Source organism: Mus pahari, chromosome 5, assembly GCF_900095145.1.
Source record: "Mus pahari chromosome 5, PAHARI_EIJ_v1.1, whole genome shotgun sequence".
NCBI lineage: Eukaryota > Metazoa > Chordata > Mammalia > Rodentia > Muridae > Mus > Mus pahari.
In genome coordinates, this window is record NC_034594.1 from 68,311,418 (window position 1) to 68,334,255 (window position 22,838).

The 22,838-nt window shown below is 50.9% G+C and overlaps 2 protein-coding genes across 3 annotated transcripts; one reads left to right on the forward strand and one right to left on the reverse strand.

The window, feature by feature from the left end:
- The first annotated feature begins 3,335 nt into the window (after positions 1 to 3,335).
- Prlh (prolactin releasing hormone) lies at positions 3,336 to 4,285 on the forward strand. Its single transcript, XM_021197214.1, has 2 exons — positions 3,336 to 3,432; positions 4,122 to 4,285. Exons 1-2 carry the CDS (start codon positions 3,336 to 3,338, stop codon positions 4,283 to 4,285), a joined length of 261 nt encoding a protein of 86 aa, XP_021052873.1.
- A 3,751-nt stretch (positions 4,286 to 8,036) lies between these two features.
- Positions 8,037 to 19,553, reverse strand: Rab17 (RAB17, member RAS oncogene family). Of its 2 annotated transcripts, none has more exons than XM_029539033.1 (6): positions 19,340 to 19,553; positions 14,091 to 14,250; positions 11,173 to 11,324; positions 10,073 to 10,186; positions 9,324 to 9,417; positions 8,037 to 9,149 (listed from the first exon to the last, which is right to left on the reverse strand). In XM_029539033.1, the coding sequence occupies exons 2-6, from the start codon at positions 14,245 to 14,247 to the stop codon at positions 9,034 to 9,036; spliced, it is 633 nt and encodes a 210-aa protein (XP_029394893.1). In that variant the 5' UTR covers positions 14,248 to 14,250; positions 19,340 to 19,553; the 3' UTR covers positions 8,037 to 9,033. The 2 variants fall into 2 exon arrangements, with proteins under 2 accessions (XP_029394893.1, XP_021054899.1); XM_021199240.2 differs by having other exon boundaries at positions 10,061 to 10,186.
- Between the last annotated feature and the right edge of the window lie 3,285 nt (positions 19,554 to 22,838).

Consider the following 22,838-nt stretch of genomic DNA (forward strand, 5'->3'; position numbering starts at 1 on the left):
AAAATAGCCCTCGGGTCTGCAGACCCTTTGCCTGGTGTCATCAAATATTCAGTAAGGAGACCAAATATTCACTAGAGCGAGACCAAGATCCGTGGGCTGCCTCCCACTCTGCCTGCTGGCTCCCATTTGAACCCTCAAAGGGACAATGTGTCCATACCACACTTGGATAAAGCTACTTTGCCAAAAGGACTTATGATTCTACACAGAGAGAGAGAGAGAGAAAGACAGAGACAGAGACAGAGACAGAAACAGACGACCAACCGACCAACCGACTGACCTAGATCCACAATGATGTTCAGGACCCCCAGTCCAGCTCCCAAAGTCTTACAGCAGTCCCCATGGACCCTAGGACTGGGCTCACACATGCAGGGGAATTTCCTACAAGACAGAAGCATGTTCTCTGTTCTCACCAAGGTAGGAGACCAGGTTTTCACCATTGTTAATGGCCAAGCTAGCTGCAGACAGACCTGAGGTACCATGCAAAAGTTTAAAACTCCCCTTGACCCTATTCATCAGGCTAGGCTCTCTTCCTCCTCGTTCCAGAGTTCCTTACCATACCCAGCTCCCAAGGAGCCTACTGGCCAGAGCCCTCTTCCAAGTAAGAGGCAACTGTTCCTTGAGAACCCAGATGTTAAGCTGACCACGTGTCCGAAGGATGAAGTGGCAGCCTGAAGCTTTTCTACCAGTCTGGTGGTGGGCAGGAAATGGTGATCCCGGGGAGACACCTGCTTTGTCTCTTCTTGTGCACTGCTCCTTCAAGAATGTTCTATTGCACCTCAATGATATTTCATATAATCTGTACTTATTGACGTGGTGATGACGGGGTGAGTTAAATGGCAGAATAGTACACAGTCCTTTTCAACAGCACCGACCTGCAGATACTTTAACACTTCCAGGATATGGCGGTGAAAGAATGAGGCTCAGCACCTCTAAGTAGGCTCAGGAGTCTTGCCAGGAGGCGCACCCCGAAAGGCAAACACTGGCCTTTCCACATGATCTGAGCTCTTCTATCTATTTTTGTGTGCACTTATTCTTTCTCATTACATATAAATTACCTTTACAGCATAATAGACTTCCTTATTAAAAGTTTTTTGCGTGCCCATATGGGGTGAAGTGTGGGGACCCTGTGCACTTGTGCATGGAGACCAGAGATTAACGTGGTGTCTTCCTTAGTCATTTCTTCACTTCCTTTTCTTGAGACACTGATCCTGGAGGTTGTCAATTTGCCTACACTGACTGGCCAATGAGCGTCAGGGGTCTTCCGAACCTCTGCTCTCTCTACCTTAGCACTGGGGTTATGGACTAGCGCTACCACGTTCTGCCTTTAAACCTACCTTACAATAAAAGTATCACTCTCTGGTTTTGTTTGTTTGTTTTTGTTTTTGTTTTGCTTTACTGAGACAGCCTGGTCTTGAACTCATAGCCATCCTCCTGCTTCACTTCCCAGAGTACTGGGGTTACAGCCATGTAACACAACGCCAGGCTTCTGATTGTTTTGTATCAATAAACTTGGTGTGTTCTCAGCCATAGACTCAGGATGAACCAGAGAAAATGTGTCTAGAGACGGTACGTGTGGATAAGCAAGCTGAGGGGACAACCAGAGTAGGAGGCCACCCACCTGGGTTCGAGGGACTTCCCGGCCACTATTCCAGGAAGTCATGGCTCAGGTGGGACAAGTATTCAGAAGAGGCCATATTCCAGTTCACATTGAGAGGATGGGTGGACACGTCACTGCGGAGTCTGCCCAAAGGCAAGCGTGAAGAAGGGGCAGGGGGGTTAATGTGTTTTAAAGCCACTTGGCCCAAATGAAATTATATAATTCAGGAAGGAACAAATCACGTCACTGATGAGAGGATTTTTTTTTTTTTGAAGGTAAAAAAGGAAAGGAAAGAAAAAAAAGACAGAGTGTCTTGATGAGAGAAGAGACGCAGTGGAAACTGCAGGCTATAAGCAAAGACGCCATCTCAAGGAGGGGTCTGGGGGCGTCCTTTGCCTCCTTGTTGGCCTATAAAAGATAAGCAGGCAGGCGGACCTCACCTCACGCCCAGGCAGCCACACTCAAGTGACAGAGGGTGAGTAACTTGGCAGTGCTGGAGAGGGCTGGGTGTTGCTGTGGCTTCCAACTCCTCACAAGTTTCTCTGCCAGGCTTACTGGGCAGACAGGTGCGGGCACCAAGCAGGACGAGCAGAGAGAGCTACCTGTGGTCTGTGTTCTAGGACCACACACCCTCCTGGGGTCTCTGACACTCAAGAGATGTCCATGATGGAGGGCAGGTGAAGGGGCCTGTACCCCTCAGTGGGCACCTTCTCAAGCAGAGCCCAGAAGGCACCCCCCAGAAAGTGGGTACCCAGGGCTTGGGAATCAGGGTCAGCTAGCATTCTCGGTCCCCGTCACCCAGCCCGAGTGGGTGCAGTCTTTACAATGATTCATGGTGGCACCTCCATTCCTCTAGTTGGGGTTCCCCTGCACTGTGTGGGACATCCCAGTAGGAGGAGGAGAGGGGAGGCATTTAAAGAGCTCTGATGGACAGCGCTGTGTGGACAAGGAGGAGCTAGAGAGTCAAAGTCAGCTGGGGGGGGGGTCTTCCTGGAGCATCTTCTAATAGGACCTGAAATGTCCGGGGTGGGAAGAAAAGGGTCCCCTGCAGGAAGTATCACAGGTGGATGCTATGGGGTAGGTCAGCACACTCCATCAGCAGGGTACCAGTTCCCGTACACAGCGGCGGCAGCCTTCCCTTGACATTCAGCGGGGCTCTGTGAGGAGAGGCCCATTCTGGAGTCTCAGCAAACTAAGACAGACGTCCTGGGTTACTGTAGAGGCTCTGAGGTGTGAGCTTTCTGGGGATGTGGGATGCTAAGTGTCCTCCATTGCCTGCCTGGCTCTTAGTGCCAGGAGGCCCCAGACAAAGTGTGAGGAAGGACTGGGCACTGAGGTCCCAATACTCTCCAACTCCTAGCTACCTCTGAGGTTGAGCAAATTGTTCTCCACCTCGGCTTTGTGTAAATCTGCTTCCCACTAAGGCCTGGGTATCTACCTCCCAGCTCCTGACATAGATGGACAGACAGACCTAAGGATGTCCCAAGACAGCCACCTGTGCACAGCTCACATCTCTCCCCTGATCATTGTAGCTATGTGCACTAAACATATGCATTTGCACACCTCATAGGCATAGACCTGCACCCCCCCACACACACACACACACACGTACATCTGCACAAACAACCTAGGGTCCCTCCTGGCTTTGTGCACACAACTTACCCTGCATCTCTACCCCCAGGCTGCACCATCCCCTGTGGGATCTGATCTCCAGGGCATTGTTCAGGAAGCCAGAAGCATGACACTGAGGACCTGGCTTCTGTGCTTGCTGCTGCTCGGCTTAGTCCTCCCAGGAGCTTCCAGCCGAGCCCACCAGCACTCCATGGAGACCCGCAGTGAGTACCTGGCTTATGGAGGACAGCCTCTGTCATCCTCCCATCCACACACTTCCCAAAAGCCTTGAGTGCCCAGCCCCTGAATGGGGGATTAGCCATCTCCTAAGCCAGTGGTTCCCAACCTTCCTAATGCAGAACCTTTTAATACAGATCCTTATGTTGTGGTGACCCCCAGCCCGAAAATTATTGTGATACTGTTTTCATAGTTGTAAATTTTGCTACTGTTATGGATCATAATGTTAATATCTGAAATGCAGGATGTCTGATATGCAACACCCCCCCCCCCAAAAAAAAGGGTCACAACCTACAGGTTGAGAGCCGCTGGGACCTGAGCAAAAGCAACCTTGCCATGCAGCCAGATGGGAGATTGATCCTGTTAAATGGGCCTGTTAAATTCTCCCAGGAATGGTCCTGTCTCCTGTCCTCACCATTCCCCTACCCATCTTTGTGGGGTCCCTTAAGAATTGGGGGATGACAGTCAGACAGGAAGAGAATACTGGTCCTGGTATACATCTAAATTCACTCCCTAAAGTCACACCACTGCCCAGATATGGCCCAGCCAGTCTCATCAGGGTGGGTGCCAACATGGCTTGATACCCATGTTTCCATCAGCTTAGGGACTCTGTGTGGGGAACAACGCACCTACATGTCCCATGTCCCATATGCTGCTCTGGCTCTTTCCTTTCCAGCCCCTGACATCAATCCTGCCTGGTACACGGGCCGTGGGATCAGGCCTGTGGGCCGCTTCGGGAGGAGGAGGGCAGCCCTGAGGGATGTCACCGGACCTGGCCTGCGGTACCGACTAAGCTGCCTCCCACTGGATGGAAGTGCCAAGTTCTCTCAGCGTGGATAACAGCCCAGCTCATGAAGACAGTGCTGCTGAGCCCAAGCCCACCCTCCCTGTCCCCGGCAGAGCCTCCTCCACCCTCCCTCTCTCGTTTTCCCTCTGATCTAATAAAAGTGCTGGCTTTGTTTATCGTTTACCTGTAACTGTGTGGTAACAAACGGGAAGGTGCTTTCTCTCTGGGGAGGGTAACCATGAGAGAGGCTCAGAACCCAGTCTTTGGAAAGAAGAGGCTCCCACCTGCCCCCAATAGAACAACTGAGATCACTCATTACCGGGCCCCACAGAGGTTGGCCTGGTCCCTTAAGACCCTGCACTGAGGGAAGGGAATGTTGATTCAGTGCTCCTGTAAATTCCTGCTCCCCAAAGCCACATCACAGTCCAGAAATGGGGTGCCCTTATCTTGGTCACTTGCTCCCACAAGCTTCCACCTGCACAAGGTACCCTGAACACATGTTCAGCTTGTATACTGTATAAAGCCAGGGTAACCACACACTACTCTATGTAAAACACTTGGTCCCAGAGAAAGGCTGCCCCCTGGCATGGCCCATGTCCTTCTCTTGGCATTTTTAAGATTAACATTTAGAGCTGTTTGGGGGTTTGCTGCAAAAATTAGATGCTATTGAAGTGTTGTTCCCAGCCCCCAGGACAGAGAACATTCATTACAGCCTATGACGCCACCAAGTGTCATTGCTAGGACCTACGCTATCCATAGGTGCATGTTCGGCATTGTGTCTGCTGTTTGGGCAAATGTATTACTTGGCTCCACCAGTCCAGTGACAATGTGGTGTCCCTCATCACCCTGAACACACCCCATTCCTTGTCCCTTGCAGAATCCTGCAGCTATCAACACACATGGTCATGTTAACCTACTTCCTGCTCAGAGGAGAATCCCAGAGACTTGAGCCCATTCTTTTTGATCCTATAGGCCTCCTTTAAAGTCACTTGGGGCGTCTCTATGCCCTTCGTCAAACACAAGGTGGCTGGCAGCACAACACGGCTGGTGCCCCCAAAAGGGAGGGAAAAGTCAGACAGGAGCTGAGGGAGACTCTGTGGGAAACCAGGGCAGCTGAGACTCACCTGTACAGAGGAGTGCCAATGGCTGCCAGCAGCCTCTCCCACCAGCACAGAAGCCTGAGCTGGTCTCCTCCCAGCTCAGAAGGCGACATCTTACCCTCATATCAAGGTGATTCTCAGCTGGGGGTCATCTGGCTGGCTGCTGTCTATGCTGTACCCTCAGGCTACCCTCAGGCTGCTGTGACAGTGGTCACAGGCTGCTATGACTGTGGTCACAGGCCGACTCCCCTCCAGTTCTTTCTACTCCCTGTATACTCCAGCACCTCCCAAAGCCACTTTCTCCTGGGGTGGTGACATACAGCTGCGGTGAGGGGCACAAGTAGGGATTGGCTGGGATCTCAGATGAAGGTCTAATGACCTTCCCCACCTCTCCTCCAGGGCAGGAAGAGCAACAGGCTGGATCTGGTTGAGGGTTTCCTGCAGGCAATAGCTGCCGCTCTTATGGCAGTGGACATGGCTGCCACGCTCGGAGGACATCCTCCCACAGCTCTTATCCGGAAAGGACCATCTCCTCATCCAGAGAGATGAATGGAGGCGTACTCATCCTTTTCACAGTCTTGGAACAGTTTTAAAACATACAGAAAAGTTCACAAGACATCGTAGGACTAGCTCAACCTCCATGGACTCATCAGCCTGTCTGCCGGCTACCCACTTCCCGTCCTTGTCAACCTACCCCTGGTGGCAGCTGCAGACACCAAGACATTGCCCCAAAGAGTTCAAACTTTTCTCCCAAGAATAAGACAAAGTACAAGCCTGGAAAAGTCAGTAATTCTATTCTCTCTCTCTCTCTCTCTCTCTCTCTCTCTCTCTCTCTCTCTCTCTCTCTCCCCATGCGTGTGTGCATGTGTACATGTGTGTGCGAGTGTGCATTTTTCTCAGTCCCTGATCTTACATTATAACATTGACCATCTGAAGCACCCAATGGCCAGTTCTTTAAAATGATCCTTGCTGATTATTCCACCTAGTGGTGGGCCTGATGCTGCTCCTGCACTTCCTGTCATAGAAAAGGACCTGGGCCTTAGCTGGACATTGTGCTCTGCTGTCCAAATGCCCTGGGCCCTCTGATGGAGTCCTGGGTCCCACCTTGACATGTTAACCTTCACCTTGAGCTCAGGGCCCTGTCTCTCAGCTGTAAGAGATTTCTCCATCCCTGGGCACCACTGACTTTCACAAGCCTGGTGAAGCTGGACGGTGCCAGATCCATCCAGTCTTGGGCTTTCTGCTGGAGTGTGTCAAATGGAGCATTACTAATCAGTCAAGAGAAAGAAGAGATTGGCAACCAGACAGACAGGCACCTACAAATCTTCCTGCTGTATCCCTACTTCCTTAAAGCAGTGATTTTTGTCCTTAAGGGATGCACCTGAGTCTCGAGGCACCCAGGAGCCAACAGGATTTGTCTTAAGTGATATTGCACCGCCACCTAGTGGTCATATGTAACCTGGCCTCTCTTCCCCTCTAGGGTAGCTTGCCTACCTGTCTAATGATTCCCAGCCCTTAGGAATGATGAGGACAGCCTGGGGTGCTGAATATTCACTTCCCCTGTTTCACAAGTGAAGAGTCATCAGGTGGCAACAATGTATCTTCCATAGCTGTTAGAAAAGCAGTTGCCCAACATCAACAGGTCTCACTAAGAAACAGACCAGGGAAGAGGGAGGGAAAACCTCCCAGGCAGTCCTCAACATCTGCTCATTGATCCTGATGTGAACAAGCCTTTCAGTGTCTAGCTCACATCTGTCCAGTGGTCACAGGGTTTCCTTCAGGTCCTGTCAGGACTACATCAGTGCCTAGAAACTCACAATTGTTACCAGGCCCCAGAACTGAATGAAGCTGGATTCCTCTAGAAGTGCAGCGGGGCCAGAAAATTCCCTCCAAAGTTCCTGACCTGAGTCCCATGTGAAACTTGAAGGGAAATAGCTGGTGTGGTCCTGTCCAAGCAAAGCCAATGGGAACAGAAGTCACAGCCCAGGCACAGACAAGCTCCTGGCCAGCCTGAGGGGAATTTCACTTTTACCTGTTTGAGCTTCACAGTGGGCAGAGTGAAGCCACCTTCCTTGGTGAGATAGCAATGTTCCACTCTGTGATGTTTGTTAGGGTTTGTTTTATTCTGTTAGTTTTGTTGTTTGCTTTGTCTTTTGTTTGTTTGTTTGTTTGTTGTTTGCTTGTTTATTTTCTCACTGTGCAGCCCAGAATAAGCCTGCCATTCTCCTGCATCAACTTCACATGTGTTGGGATTCGAGGCCTTCATCACCACACCAAAGAACAATGTATCATTGTTCAGACTCAACAGCTAATCACACTCCCAGAAGCAAGGATTAAGGATTAAAACACACACAAACACACACACACACACACACACACACACACAGAGCTTTGCTCCCTAAATGGCCACATCTTGCCCCAGCAAGTGTCAAGAGAGAAGACCCAACAGGCACATGTTCTCTGGGGCTTTCCTCCCTGGACAAGGACCTGGGTTTCTCTATAAAGATAAGAACTCACATAATCATCATCAGAAGAGACAGTCCACCCCAGACCAACGTCCATGCCTACCCTCGTTACACTCACCCCCCATGAACCCTCACCATGTTTAACACCCACAAACCCATCTAGAATGTGTGCAGAAAGACTGGACAGGCGTGACCTGTCAGGTCATGGGTCCGAATATAACCTCATGAAGTGGTCGGATTGTCGAGACATTTAATATTTGGAGAGAAGGACACAAGACAACACGGTATTCATCTCGGGACAGGGGTTTTCGAGTCCTCAGATCACTACATAGAAACCTGGCTCTGTCTGTCCACAGCTGGAAGGGGACACTTCCATCCCAGCCACCCTGTCAGACTCTGTCTCTCCAGCGTCACCTCACTGAGACTTAGTACCCTGGGCTCATTATCCCTGCATTGTACCTTGGGCTCATCCCTGCATTTTCCCTTGGGCTCATCCCTGCATTTTCCCTTGGGCTAATCCCTGCATTTTCCCTTGGGCTCATTATCCCTGCATTTTCCCTTGGGCTCATCCCTGCATTGTACCTTGGGCTCATCCCTGCATTGTACCTTGGGCTCATCCCTGCATTGTACCTTGGGCTCATCCCTGCATTNCCTTGGGCTCATCCCTGCATTGTACCTTGGGCTCATCCCTGCATTGTACCTTGGGCTCATCCCTGCATTGTACCTTGGGCTCATCCCTGCATTTTCCCTTGCCCTGATGCCCCTTCTCTTCCCCTGATAGTCCCTAGAACAAATGTGATCCAATTATGGATGCTGCCCCCGGAAGGAAGCATCTGTCCTCCCACCCCATGGGTCAAAGGCTTTTTTCCCAGTCCATGCTTTTCTCTGCTTCATTTAGCTCTTCCGTACTGGTCACAAGGAAGCTGAAAGGGACAGCCAGGAGGAGCAGGCACACTTGGCTCAGGGCACCCAAGTATCTGGGTGTCAGGTAAGGTCTTCTGGGAGCCATTTGACACTGGATCTTCCCTGAGACAGTTCCCATCCGCTTTGGCAAGCAGTGATCACAAAGGAAACCAATGTCTGGAAGCCTCCAGGGCTCAAGCATACAACATCTTCGACAGAGAACATAAGTGGACAAAGAGCCGACAGATTTGTTGTGAAGGCATAGCTTGGGCTGGGGCCCCTCCGAAGCACAGGCTGAGATGTCCTCCACCGGCTCTCCTGCAGTGGCAGTGGCTATCGTGCACAGCACTGGCGCTGCCGGACAGGAGGTTCCTGGTTCAGAACCACAGCCTCACCTTCCTGTGGGTGGCTGCTCCCCCTGTCTCCTGCTCTCTGCAGTAGCTCCTGAGCTGTGGAAAACAGGGGGTTTACTGGAGAGGGAGTCGCATCACCCAGAACCCTAACCCAAACACTCCCTATTAGTCTTCCTCATGCCCCTCCCTGCCCCAAGGACACCAGAAGATGACCCAGGGAGGAGGCACAGTGGCGAGCTCCCACGCTCCTGTGGAGGGGCCATAACTCACCAACCGTGTTGAAGATCTCAGACACCTGGTAGTTCAGCTTGGCAGAGGTTTCCATGAACATCAGGCTTTTGCTCTCTGCAAACTCTTTTCCTTCCTGAAGGAAAAAGTCAGTGTGTTTAATGAGAGCCCCTCCAAAGGCACCTGGTTGACTCACAAGAAACGGGAATGCACCTGTAATCCCAGCACTCAGGAAGCTGGGGTGGAAGGGTTGAGTTCAAGGTCAGCCTTGGACATAACATAAGTCCCTGCCTCAAAACAATAGAAAAAGACATGTATGTGCGCATATTCTTCACACAGACCACCTGATATACACACACCCTCTATACATATGTGTGCATACCCCTTCTACATGAATCTCCAACTAGAAGAGGAACTAAGATGGAATCTGTGCATCTCTACATACACAAGTGCATGTGCATGTGGGTTTGCATGTGGGGATTTATTAACATGTGTGACTTTGGAGGCACATGTGTGTGCTCATGAATGTATATCCATGAAGAACAACTCTGTGCATAGGCATGAGCATGTGTGTATATGAAGTATGAGGTAGAGGGATCATAGATATACATGCAAGTGCAAGTGTATGGGTAGGTATGTGAGTGCCTGAGGCACAGGGGTGTATGTTGTGAGTGTGTGTGTGTGTGTGTGTGTGTGTGTGTGTGTGTGTGTTTCCAGGCCTCAAAAGTCCTTGAGTCCACAGAATCAAGAACTCCCTCCTGCTGCCCGCCATGTGGCACCTGGAAGCTCACTTCCCGCTCCTCGCCCAGATCCATTTTGTTGCCGACCAGCATCACCACCACCTCTCCTGGCTGGAACTCCTTCTCCAGGTCCTCCAGCCACTGCTGGGCCTTGTGAAATGAGTCCTAAAGAGACAGAACGGAAACCGCGCTGGAGTTCTCCTTGGTGAACCAGAAGAGCAAAGCTCCCTTGTGGGTGCATAGTCACATCGAGACCTTGTTCCAGAATGCAGTGCCAAAGGGCTGCTCCGGTCCCCTGAGAGGGCATCCAGGATGGGCTGGCCCTGCCAAGGGAGAGCTGTGTAGCCAGGCAGCATACCAGAAAGCCAAGGACATGGATGTCACAGGGAGTTTGGAGTCAAGAGCTCCACTTTGTATACCATTTTGTGCAGGAGAGTTTGAGACAACTGTTATCTCCCCAAACCCAGTTCCTAACTGCAACCCCTCAAAGGTCAGGTGAGAGGCTTAACCCTGTGTCCTTTGGCACCTGTCTCCTGACCCCTGGCACCAAGGCTGATATGGGTTCCATCTCTCCACACTCCTGGACCTATGCCCAATAAATACATTTTGGATCCACTGCAATCTTTTATCCAGGACCCTCCCCCAACCTTCTTGTACCTACTACACCTTCCTGCCTCCTATCCAATATGACTACCCCCCCCCCACATACTTCTCTATTTCCTGTAAGAAGTCCTGGGGCAGCAAGCTCACCCTGTCCTGGGCCAGGTTGGACACACTCGGATATGCGAGTCCAGTCCTTCCATATCAATCCCATGCAACCCCTGGTGACACACGCTGGATGGTCTGGGGGTGTGTGCTGACTCTGTAACAGCCCCTTGCCATCTCAGCAGCACACCAGAGCCATTGACGGTGGTGCTGTGGGGGGTAAGGAGTGCTCCAGGAGATTGCAGAGAAACAGAGCCCAGCGTTGGGTGTGAGGGGTTGCCAAGAGGACTCTCTGAATGAATCGAACAGCATGGGCTCGCTGCCCCCTTCAGTTGATGTAGTCGTTGCGATAAACCATGGATCCAGCCCTGTTTCCTTGCCGCGGACCCCTATAGAAAGCCGTCAACGTACAGTTGCCTAGGGAAGGGGGTGGAAAGTGAACCTACCTTCCGAGTGATGTCATAAACCAGGAGCGCAGCGTTGGCGCCCCTGAAGTAGAGGTGGCAGACGCTGTGGTACTTCTCCTGGCCGGCTGTGTCCCAGATCTCAAGCTTCAGAGATGAGGAGCCCAAGTCCAGCACCTTCGTGAAGAAGGCACCTGCAATAAGGGGAGCAAGGGAGGGTTTGCGCAGGGCACACTGCTCACCTGTGGCTCCTGGTGCATCGTCCTGACCTATGCTCAGCAGCTCACTGAGAGGCAGCTAAGCCCATGCGCACAGAGGCAGAGGAAATGCCTGTTCCAGAGGCTGGAGCTTCTCTATGAGGCAAAGCGCAGCCAGCAAACTGCTCTGTGCCCCTTAGAGGTTTCTCCTTAGGGCGATGTTAACTCTGGGGTGAAGTATAAAGAATGACATGGGATGGACCTCCAGAAATGAGTACTCTGCAGTGCCCCTACAGTGTCCACTGAACTCTGAGAATTCTTGTGCCTCAATCCCTCTGGCACGCTGGCCACTGAGCCACCCGTCCCACTCTGAAGCCGCCCTCAGTCACCGGAAGCCACCCGCCTCAGCTCCTTCCCCTGTTCCTTCCTCTGATGCTGTTCCTCACTTCAGCACCTAGAAATCTCTCAGGAGTTACTTAATTCTGCATGTGTCAGCTGCAGGAGTACCTGCAGGGCTCCCACCTTCCCTGAACATTTGGTGCGGCCCCCAGCTGTTCCCTTCCTCATTCAGGCACCCCCTTAACCGAATCACAGAGACTGACTGTGCGCCTTCCTGTAACACAATCCACCTTTACTCTGAAGATATTTTTCCTTGAACTTGGCTTCCCAATGTTGAATTTTTACTCTTAATTATGTGTGGATGTGTAGGTGCAGGGTGAGTTTGGGCACATTCGTGCAGTGCCTATGGAGACAAGAAGAGAATACTGAATCCTCTGGAGCCGTTGTTACAGATGGTTATGAGCTGTCCAATGTGGGTGCGGGGAACAGAACTCCAGTCTTCTGGAAGAGCAGTGCATGTTCTCCTTAACTGGTGATTTATCTCTCTGGCCCTGATGTGATCTTAAAATAGTTATTTTACGGTACCAACAACTTCTATTTCAAGTGTGTGAGCTGATAGGATACTAGCCAGGGAGAGTCAGGGAGCCCAGGACATGAAGGGTCAGCAGAGACCCAGGGTGTCACCCAGAGCCACTTCCCTGCACAGACTCAGGGTAGGTTTAGAACCAGTTGGGGAGATTTTGGCAAACAGACCTCCATGCATGAAATGAAACTAACAGCTCAAGAACAGTGCAGTGTTATACCAGATGCTGAGGGCCTTAAAACAGGAAATCCATTCTTTCAGTTCTGGAAACCAGAAGCCCCAGGTCAAGCTGTGGGCAAGGCCTGTTTCTTCTCAGAGATCTGAGAGAGAACCCACCCCCAGCTCTCTCCAACCTCCAGGGACTCCAGCCACCTGTGGTGGCCCTTGGCTATGGGCTTACAGTCCGGGCTCTGGTCTTAACTGAGGTCCTGATTAGCCTCAACTGTCAACTTGACACAGCCTAGAATTGTTTTTAAAGAGTCTCAGATCGCCTTGTGGTCATGTCTGTAAGGGATTGTCTGGATTAATGATTAATACAGAAGAACCCAGCTCACTTCGAGACCACTATCCCTAGGCAGGAGGGTCTGGGCTGTCTAAGAAGGCAAGCTGCGGGGCTGGAGAGATGGCTAAGTGGTTGACAGCACCGACTGCTGCTCCAGAGGACCAGAGTTTGATTCCCAGATCTCAAGCCTCAAGTCCGGCACCTTTGTGAAGAAAGTATGGACTGGGGGGAGGGGGGGGAGATAGGATCACATACTGCCGGACTAGCTCTAGGTTCAGTGAGAGACCCTTTCTCAAGAGGATGTAGTACAGAGGAATAGAGCAGGACACCAGGCATCTGGTGCACTGGGCATGCACATACAGAGCGGGAGAGAGCAGGGAGGGGGGTGAAACGGTGCATAAAGCTCAGGCCTGCTTTCTCCGCATACAATCTTGCTCTTCCTTGGTTTTTCTTTTCCAGTTTAAACGTGTTGGCTGGGAGATCTCAAATCCCAGCAGAGGTACAAGGGCAGGGCACACACAGGCAATAACCCATTAGGCAGGGCTGAGGTGTTTATACAACACAGAGCTGAGCCTTCCTGGAGAGAAGGGAGCTTTTACCTCACCAGACCGGTTTGCACAGACTGGCAATCCCTGAGGCAGTGAGTTTGGGGGGGGGGGTGGATGGACACACAATAAGATGGAGCATGAGAGGAGAGACCCAAGTCTCAAGTCCACTGAGGACAAAGTTTCCTGTCACTTCTAAGATTGGGAGAGGAAAAAAAAAAAAAAAGCAAGGGCAAGATGTCTGGAAGCAGTAGGGACATTCTTTTAGGGAGAAATCCCTAATGGGTGTAACAATAATGACAGGCATGGGGGTAGGGGTTGCTCTCTAATCTGCCCTTGCTCCAAATTAAAATATGTCATGTGTGGTAGCACATGCTCATCATCACAGCACAGGGGAAGCAGAGCCATGAGGATGGAGGGTTCCAGGCTAACATATATGTACATATATGCATACATAAGCAAGCACGCAGTCAGTTGTTTTGTCTCTCTTCCCTTATAGCATACCCCGACCTCACTGCCAGTCCCCCATACTGAAGCCTTCTAGGAACAGAGACCCTACTCCTGGGTCTACACACTCACAAATGCCAGCTGGGCTGAAAGCTGACCCCTAGCTTGTCCCCTGACCCCTAGTGAAGGTTGTTTATGTGCATTTCCAGACAGTGTACCTGCCTGCCCTTGATGGACATCTAGCCCCTCCCTGCAATCGGGCATATCCAGCCTTGGGTTGCAGGGCAGGGGCCATCCTGAGGAAGACCACATTCCCATCTGCCCCTACCAGGGCTCTCCTCACTTACAACCCACAGTCGGCAAGACGTTGCTGAAGTCCTGCTTCATGTACCGGAGGGCCAGGCTGGTCTTGCCCACAGAACTGCTTCCAAGCAGAACCAGCTTGCTCACATAGGGCTGGCCAGAAGCAGTGCTGGCCTGTGGCAGCCCAGTAGCCTGCGCCATGGCCTGCAAACAACCACAGAAGATAGAAGTGGGTGGAAAACCTGTGGTCAAACCACCTCAGTGAGTCTAACACACACACACACACACACACACACACACACACACACGCCACATACATACACACACACATATGCATACACCACATACACACCACATATAGCACACATACACACACACCACATATACACATACACACATATGCATACATCACACACATACACACACATACACACACACCACATACACACACACATATGCATGCACCACATACACACCACATATAGCACACATACACACACATAGCACATATATACACACACACATATGCATACACCACACACATACACACACACACACACCACATATAGCACACATACACACACATCACATATATACACACACACATATGCATACACCACACACACACACACACACACACACACACTCCTAGGTGGAATGCAGACCCATTGATCAGAGGTCTTGCCCAACACCTGCTGCACTCTGAACTGGGATGAACAGAAGAAACTGTCTGTGTGACAAGGAGCTCTGAACCCTCTCTGCAATGGCCTCTGCCAGCATCACATGAGTTTTTGCACTAATTCACTGCCCTGTTTCTCACTGCTTACAAACTTCCTATTTATTCCAAGCACTAAACAGAGGTTCAAAGCGCCTGGGCACCTCTCAGTTGTTCCTGGATTAAACTTGGTGTCTCCAAATCATTCCCAAGGAAAACTCCCTCAACCCATGAAAAGGGGATTTTTAAAAACAAAAGCCACCTTCATTAACAGCCCAGACCTTCCAGACCCGAGGGAGATGTCTCTTCCTGTCAGCCAATGCTTCTGGAGACTCAGCCAGTTTTCCTCAAACCCTGTTTTCCAATTAAATCTTAGCTCTGCAGAGGGAGATGGGAAATCTTCCTAGGGCCAGGAGTGTGGGGCACACCTACAATCCCAGCATGCCAGAGGCTGAGGCAGGAGAATATCAAATTTGAGTCTACACATAAGACTCTATTAAACAAGAAGGAGGAGAAAATGAAAAGAGGGAGGGAGAGAGGAAAGAAAGCATGAAAAAAGGAGGGAAAAAGAAGGGGGAGGAAAGGAAGAGAAGGAGAAGGGAGGGAGGGAAGGAGGAAAGGAGGGGAGGAGGGAGAGGAGGAGAGGGGGAGGGAGGGGAGGAGGAAGAGGAGTAGAAGGGGAGGTGGAAGGGAAAGGAGGAGAAAGGGGAGGTGGGAGGAAGGGAGGGGGAGGAGAGAGGGAATATTGGAGGGAGGGGAGGAGGAAGAGAAGGAGGGGAGGAAGAAGAGAAGGAGGGAGGGAGAAAGGGAGGGAAGAGGAGGAGGAGGAGGGAGGGAGGGAGGGAGAAAAGGGAGGGAGAGATATCTGTGTCTCCGGGACCTCACACACCGGAGTCCTTTCTGTTGCCTCTAATACCACAGAGCCCAGCTCTATAGTAACAACATGGGAACCCTGCATGGGTCAGTGACTGCAGCTTCCAGGTACATGTCACAGAGGTGGGGCTGTGTGCCCAGCGCTCACTCTCACAGGAACTCCCAAGCTCCTGAAGGAAGCCCAGAGAGATCCATGCTCTCTCTTTACAAGCCACGTGTGAAGACATCAGGTTTCGTGTGCCCCAGCCTATTGCTGATGATCTGCCTTCCTGTGCTGACTCGGCTGCATAGATCCCTGTGCACTCTGTATGGGGCTGTGGTTCAGGACAGAGCGCTGATCTCACATAGACCATATGGGACAAGAATTTTTGAGTGTGGTATGCATGTCCTACAGAAGTAATATAATATCCGGTTGTCTCTTTTTTACATTCAGTCACCGGAGCCCCTGGGTCTGCTGTATCATGAAGGGAATGAAAAATGGTAAGACTAGGGTGTTGTCCCTGGTGTCTATTATCTGGACCACATCTAGGAAGAGAATGTCCCCTAACTAATATCTACACCTATTATGGGCGGCTAGACTCTCAAACAGAGCCTTTCCCTACCACCACCACAGCGGGCAAAGGCTGAGTGAGGACAGAGGAGGGGCAAAGGGAAGATGGACAGGAACCATAACACAGACCACCTGAGACTAGTGACAGAAGACGAGAATATAGCATAGACACTAGGTCTCACACAGAGGCCTAATACCAAGGTGCATATTACAGAGCAATAGCTGGAATCTGGGAGAGAAGGCTCCAGGGTTCCCTAAGCCAACAGTGCAGTATAACAGTGACCAACAGCTCAGCGTGGTCCATCCCACAGGTACCTCTAGAGTTTCTCCCATGCACTGATCACAGAGCAAGATCACACACACACACACACACACACACACACACACACACACACACACACCCTAAGTTGTCTGTTTCAAGCTTTTTAAAGCTCTGTTCACCCAACTGGCTGTAAATTAAAATACAGATGACCAAAGCCACTCTTACGTTACCTGTTTCTTCAGGGCTGGCAAAAACACCTAGCACATAGTAGCTGCTCAGCGCACACCTAAGCAATGAATGGATGCATGGAGCGGGTGGAGGCGTGAGTAAGTGAATAGATCTAGGGGTAGGCAGATGCGTGATATGCAGAAACTAGATGGAGGAATGCATAGGTGCAGAGATGGAGGTGAGTGGATGTGTGTGTAAGGATGAGTGTGTAAGGATGAGTGTATAAATCATAGGTGGATAATAGGTGGATGAGTGGATGGATGGATTAATCAGTTGACTGAAGGGTGAACAGGCAGGATGAGCACTTTATCCAGCATGAGAGAGAGAGAGAGAGAGAGAGAGAGAGAGAGAGAGAGAGAGCGAGCTTCCAGGAATGGTATGTGCAGCCTCCTCCCAGAAACTCCACCCTTTGAGCCTAAGGGCATGGTCAGAGTTCAGAATCCTGACTGGGGACCAGTAGGGACACTCCCAGGGGCCATCCATCAACTCCACGGCAAACAGGTCACATCCCTTCCTCAGTGACGCTCTAGCCCTGCGCCCTACCACCAGAGTCATTGCTGCTGTCCCCAGCAGTAGCCTGCCTGATGCCACCTCTGCCACCCTAGCCCCTCCATCACACGTCCGACCCCCAACAACCAACAGCAGAGAGAACAGGCCCCGCCCTCACGGAGCCTCACTTCCTGTCTCCCTTGATTGGACCGACCTCGGCTTTTGATGGCCTGTAAATGCATATACCTGTGTTATCAGTGGCTCAGCTTTCTCACGGGGTTGTCACCACCACCCTAAAGCTGGAATGCCTACAGTGAACCTGCCGATAGTCACAGAGGGCACTGAAGCCAGCGAGGGAACAGCAGGTGCTCACTATCTCCTGAATGAACCCGGAAGCGGCTCCACGGATTCTAACTGGATCAATGTGCCTTCTGCCCCCGGGGCTCCCATGCCAGTCACACCCTGCCGCATGTTGGAAACGTGCCTGGTGTGCTTGCAGAAAGGGAGGTATGGCTGCTGGCAGGTACTGAAGGACCTTCACGGGTCACCCTGGGGCCAACCGTACATGGCACAAACCAAGCTGTCAAGAGTGCAGCTGCCAGGGCCCTCCAGAGAAGAACAGAGTGGGTAAGTTCTCTGAGCCCACCTGCTCCCTCCCGAACAAAGATATCTGCCAGAGCTGAGCAGGAAGTCTAAGGGCCTGGGCGTCATCGCCAAAGGCCCAGCAGCTTTCCAAGGCAAAGACACGAAATTCAGGGCTGGAACGTGATGGGTTTTTATGCTCGTCGGGACCCGGAGGCACTAGCTCGGCCCAGCACTGATGGTGGCAGGATATGCCTCAGGGGTGGTACAGGGGAATCTCTGCCTTTGCACCTCCAAAACCACACCAATAGTTGTTGTAAGCCGATAATGCCAGCACGCGGGATGCTTAAGCAGGGGGCTGCCACACGTTTCAAACATTTCTGGGCTACAGAGTAAGACCCTATCTCTAATAACAACAACAGCAGCAGCAGCAACAACAACAATAATAATAACAACTCAGCTTTGATGTGATCACACACTCTGCCCTAATGATCATAACATCAAACACAGTGTCCACGTGGCTGCGTCAGATTTCTACAATTATCTCACTTTGAGAGTTCATCCCCCTATCACTGAATTTTTTTTCCTGGTATTAATTATTTTTCTCCGTAATAGGTAAGACCACAGCAGATGTGCTCATATTGTTTTTTGAGCGACTGTGTGTCGCAAGTTTCCCATAACAGCCAGGCAGAAGCCGCTCTTCGGGGGGGAAGCTGGAGATGTGGTACTGTCCCCTCCTCTCGATCTGGATCTTTCTGAAGGCAGTGGCTGCCAGGTTGCAATTGGGAGTGTCTTCCTGTCCTGACTTGGTCCTTCTTCAGCAATCACAAGCCTGCCTCTCTTCCACCTAAGAAAACACATCCAAGGAAGGAGGGAACCCCGGGAGGCTGCACCCCTTCCTCCTCACCCAGATCCTCCAAGCTGTCCATTCCTGACACTGAACTTCAGAACAACATGGCACTTGGCAGCAGAGGAAAACCAAGCTGCAAGTTAGAAGAGAGTTTTTGGAAGAAAGTCTGCCAAGATCCTCTGCCATTGCTGGAGCCTCTGGAGCCATCTGAAAAGGTCTCCTTAGAAGGTGACCCCTCACTTGCACTCACCTTTTACATTCAAAACCCTTAACTGGAACTTTCTGCAAGGAAAATTCAATGGAATTTCCTTCCCAGAATATGAGCTATGAACCGAACATGAACACTGTAGGTGCTGAACAAATTCAAGGCATCTACTGTTTCAGTTCCACCTCCGATTCAGGTCCTGAAAACACAGGGACACACATACACACACACACACACACACACACACACTCATACACAGCAGACACACACATTTGCTCACACACACATATGTGTGCTTAGAGCACACACACATGCTCACACACTTGCTCACAGCACACACACACACATGCTCACATACATGCTCACAGCACACACACACACATGCTCACATACATGCTCACAGCACACACACACACACTGCAGACACACACGTGCTCACAGCACACATACACACACACACACACACACACACACACACACACACATGCTCTCAGCACACACAAACACACACAACACAATACAATTTAAAAAGGACTCACCTGTTCACTGTCAAAGAGTTCTAAAGACCATCCTCCCACAGGGCTGCTGGCTCCCCTCTCTTCCCCCGGCTGTGCTTCCCCTGGGTGCTGGATGACTTGTCAGGGTCCTGCCAGGGGTGGGGTGGGTGGAGCAGTGCACGCTGACCACCAGCAGCTGAGCAAATGAAGTGAGCAGGCCCCCTGCTCCCTCCAAGGCCCCAGCCAGCAGGGCTCTTCTCTTCCTGTAAACTCCGGTGCAAAGTCCCCACATGATCATGTGATCACCTGGGTCAGAGTATGCTACAAGTCACACTGCCTCCTCACCTAGCTGCAGCCCTGAGTCTCAGCCCTTTCCAGGTCTCACCTGTCCCAGCTCCTCACGCCTGAAAGCATCACAGACTTAGAGAACAGCTCTTCGGTTACAGGAGCGAGCAAGCTCACGTCTTAATTTATGTAAACATCTCCCTCCTGTTTGAGGTAGCATGCCAGGTGGGCAGGGCCAGGGGCCAGAGCCTGGGATGGGTGTGCCCTGGAGCAGGTAATTGCCTGGGCAGGGCTGGAGGATCCCCAGGAGAAACTCTAGGCTGAAGAAAGATGGAAATCAGTTCTCCTGTGCTCAGCCACGAATCCTGGGCAATCGTGTGTTTTCTCTGTGCTCAGAACTCACCAGGATTACTAGCTTGGGTTCCCAAAGCACAGGGCAATGGGAAACTCACTTAGACTGTTGAAACAGCGAGCCCAAAGAAGTGGGTATTCCCCACCACCACCACCCCAAAATCTCATACTGGGGAGCACACCGCCCAGAAAGAGATTTCATGCATTTCTAACAATGAGAATGATTTCTTACAATGAGAATGAAGTTCTTTCTCATGTTGTTATAAGGATGGATCAGTGGTGGGCGGGACCACACATTGTCTGAGACTGATTAAGATAGAGGTGCTTATCCTTGGCCCTCTATTTAAACTCTAATCTCGATTAAGTACCCTGAAGACAGACTTTTGGGTTGCTGGACCTGCCCTTGCAACACATACACAAGAAGCATTGGAAAGAGCTTTCTTTATATATGCCGAATGTATTAAGTCAACTTCCATAAAAACAGTAACAAACACTGAATCACGCTGAAAGACTGAGACTCCAGAAGCCGTTTGGTCCGTGAGGCTGGCTGCCTCACCAGTGAGATACAACCCCATTGAGACCGTCTCCCTCTGGAGGGGTGAACGACCCAGTTTTTGCTCAGTTCATGAGGCTTGGTACTTCTGCAGTCTCAGGGGGGTGCTGCAAATCTAGATGGTTTCTGGAGACCTGTTGGTGTCTAGTCCACATCGGAAGGCTGGAAAAGCTGCTTCTGACATCAGTGGAGGAATAGCTGCAACAAGAGGAATCAACTCAGAGGCAAGAGGGAAGGCCAGTTGAGCAAAAGGCAAAAAATCCTCCGACTGCTGAGTCCTTTATATATGGACTGTCCAGAAGGGGCTGCCCGTGACTGGGGCAGGTCTTCCCACATAGATAAGACTATCGGGACGGTTCTTCTGAACTTACCTGAAGTTCACAGAACCCTCAGTTCCCTGGGATGGAAGCACTGAGACCCCAATTCCTATTGGCTACTCAGAGTTCTTGGGGTAACAGATCTCTTCATGGGCCCCTCTCACATGACACCCTATGTTCTCAAAGCCAGAAGAGGCCCTCTCTGACCTCTAGACCCTCTCTTAGAGGGCTTGCCTGGTTGAGACAGGCCAAGCACACGCCTCTATTTGTTCAACTCAAGGTCTGCTGACAAGGGCTCCAGTGACTTTAACAATGCATCTTCATCCTTTTCCTGTAACATGACCTCACCTGAAGACAGAAGCCCTGAGCAGGAAGAGGTGTATGCACCAAATTCCCCTCCCAGGATTCCGCTGCCTCAAGTCTGGGTTCCCCCATAACGCTGGGCTTGTATCTAGGAATATACTGGTGTTCTGGATGATTTCAAGCAAGCTGATCCTCTCCCAGGGTGGACCAGGATAAACCAGAATCCAGACATTTGAGAAGCGCTGGGGTTGCATTTCTTCTCTGTGTTCCGCGTTACCCCATACCACGGGTCACTTGGCCCAGTCTGTCTGCTCACTTGGACACCTGTCTGCTCACTCCTAAAGGCAGAGTTTGGACCAGGCAACCCCAGACCTGCCGGACTGGCCTGTGTGATTACGTGTGATTCAGGTGCTGAGAGCTGCCTGTTGTGAGAGAGAAATTTACAGGGCTCTAAGAACCAAAGGATGCGTTCTTTGGGCTAACATGGGATAAACTCTACTTCAGCGTTGATGAAGACCCACAACTCCAAAATTCAGATTGTAGCTAGAACCATTGCTGCTGGCAGTGGAAACAAGACAAAGCGGTTCCTATGTCATTCGTGTGTGTGTGTGTGTGTGTCCATAATTAGCATTATTTTTATAGAGTTCTATTGCTTTTTAAATTTCCAGACAGTTCATCAACCTCGGACACTGGCAAGAATTCTCACTAAGCCAAGTTAGTATGTCACATGGACATGCACATAACTTCCAGGATACCCATTCACCTTTCAAAAGAAGTCAGAACTATGCCAGGCTTGGGGACACACACCCATAATCCCAGCACTCAGGGAGTGAAACAGGGTTGGGAGGGGGAGGATAGCATTGGGTTCATAGTGGGACAATAAACAAGGCAAAATTACAAAACTGGGTACAATTGCAAGGGCCGTGGAGCCTATGCAAACCCTTCTCAACCTCTGTTCAAACATGCATGGCAGAGACTTTCTGTTTTCATAGACAGCTATCCTGTGACCCCTAGAACTTCCTACCCCGTTCCCTACAGGAGCAGCCGGACCTACTGCTGCCTAAGCATGTGTGAGAGTTTTGTGAACACTTTTCAATGTACCTTTAAATATGTGCTCACACGTGAGTCTCTGTGTGGGTTCTCACATGTGCATGCAGTGCTGTGGAGGCCAGCAAGAGGGCTTCAGATCTCCCACAGCTGACGTTATAAGCCCAAAGTGGGATCTGAACTCAGCCCCTCTGGAAGAGGAGGAAACACTCTTAAGCCCTAAGCCATCTCTCCAGCTCCTCTTTATTACATTATTATTCACGCACCATATATGCACGAACATATATGTTTTTGCACACACACGCCACAGTGCACTTATTGAGGTCAAAGAGATCCTTCCCCTCTGTGGATTCCAGGGATGGAGCCCACAAAGCTTGGCGTTGTCTTTGTCCCCTGAACTATCTTATTAGCTATCTGTGACTTTCAAGCAGTTCTCTGGGCTTGCAGCAGAACAGATAACTGCTTGCACGGACATGTGCCCCTGTTCTCTGTGCACAGGCCATAATTGCGGGCCCCATTGCCAATGTATCCAGCTCTCTAGCAGTCGTAACCAGATGACCCAGCTCTAGCCAGCCAGGCATGCTGGTGCTCCCCTGGGGACAGCTGAGCTGGGGCTTCCTTGCAGAGCAGTGGCTAAGGACAAACAGACTGATAATCATCTGCAGTCCCCTCTTCTGCAATGCTC

What these genes read in the sequence shown, in the direction of transcription:
- Prlh (XM_021197214.1), top strand. Translation starts at nt 3,336, where the DNA reads ATGACACTGAGGACCTGGCTTCTGTGCTTGCTGCTGCTCGGCTTAGTC. An exon ending in GCACTCCATGGAGACCCGCA is followed by an intron (nt 3,433 to 4,121) that starts GTGAGTACCTGG and finishes TTTCCTTTCCAG; the next exon opens with CCCCTGACATCAATCCTGCC.
- Rab17 (XM_021199240.2), bottom strand. Translation starts at nt 14,247, where the DNA reads ATGGCGCAGGCTACTGGGCTGCCACAGGCCAGCACTGCTTCTGGCCAG. An exon ending in AGCGGGAAGTGAGCTTCCAG is followed by an intron (nt 9,418 to 10,060) that starts GTGCCACATGGC and finishes TTTTTCCTTCAG; the next exon opens with GAAGGAAAAGAGTTTGCAGA. An exon ending in TGAGATCTTCAACACGGTTG is followed by an intron (nt 9,150 to 9,323) that starts GTGAGTTATGGC and finishes TGTTTTCCACAG; the next exon opens with CTCAGGAGCTACTGCAGAGA.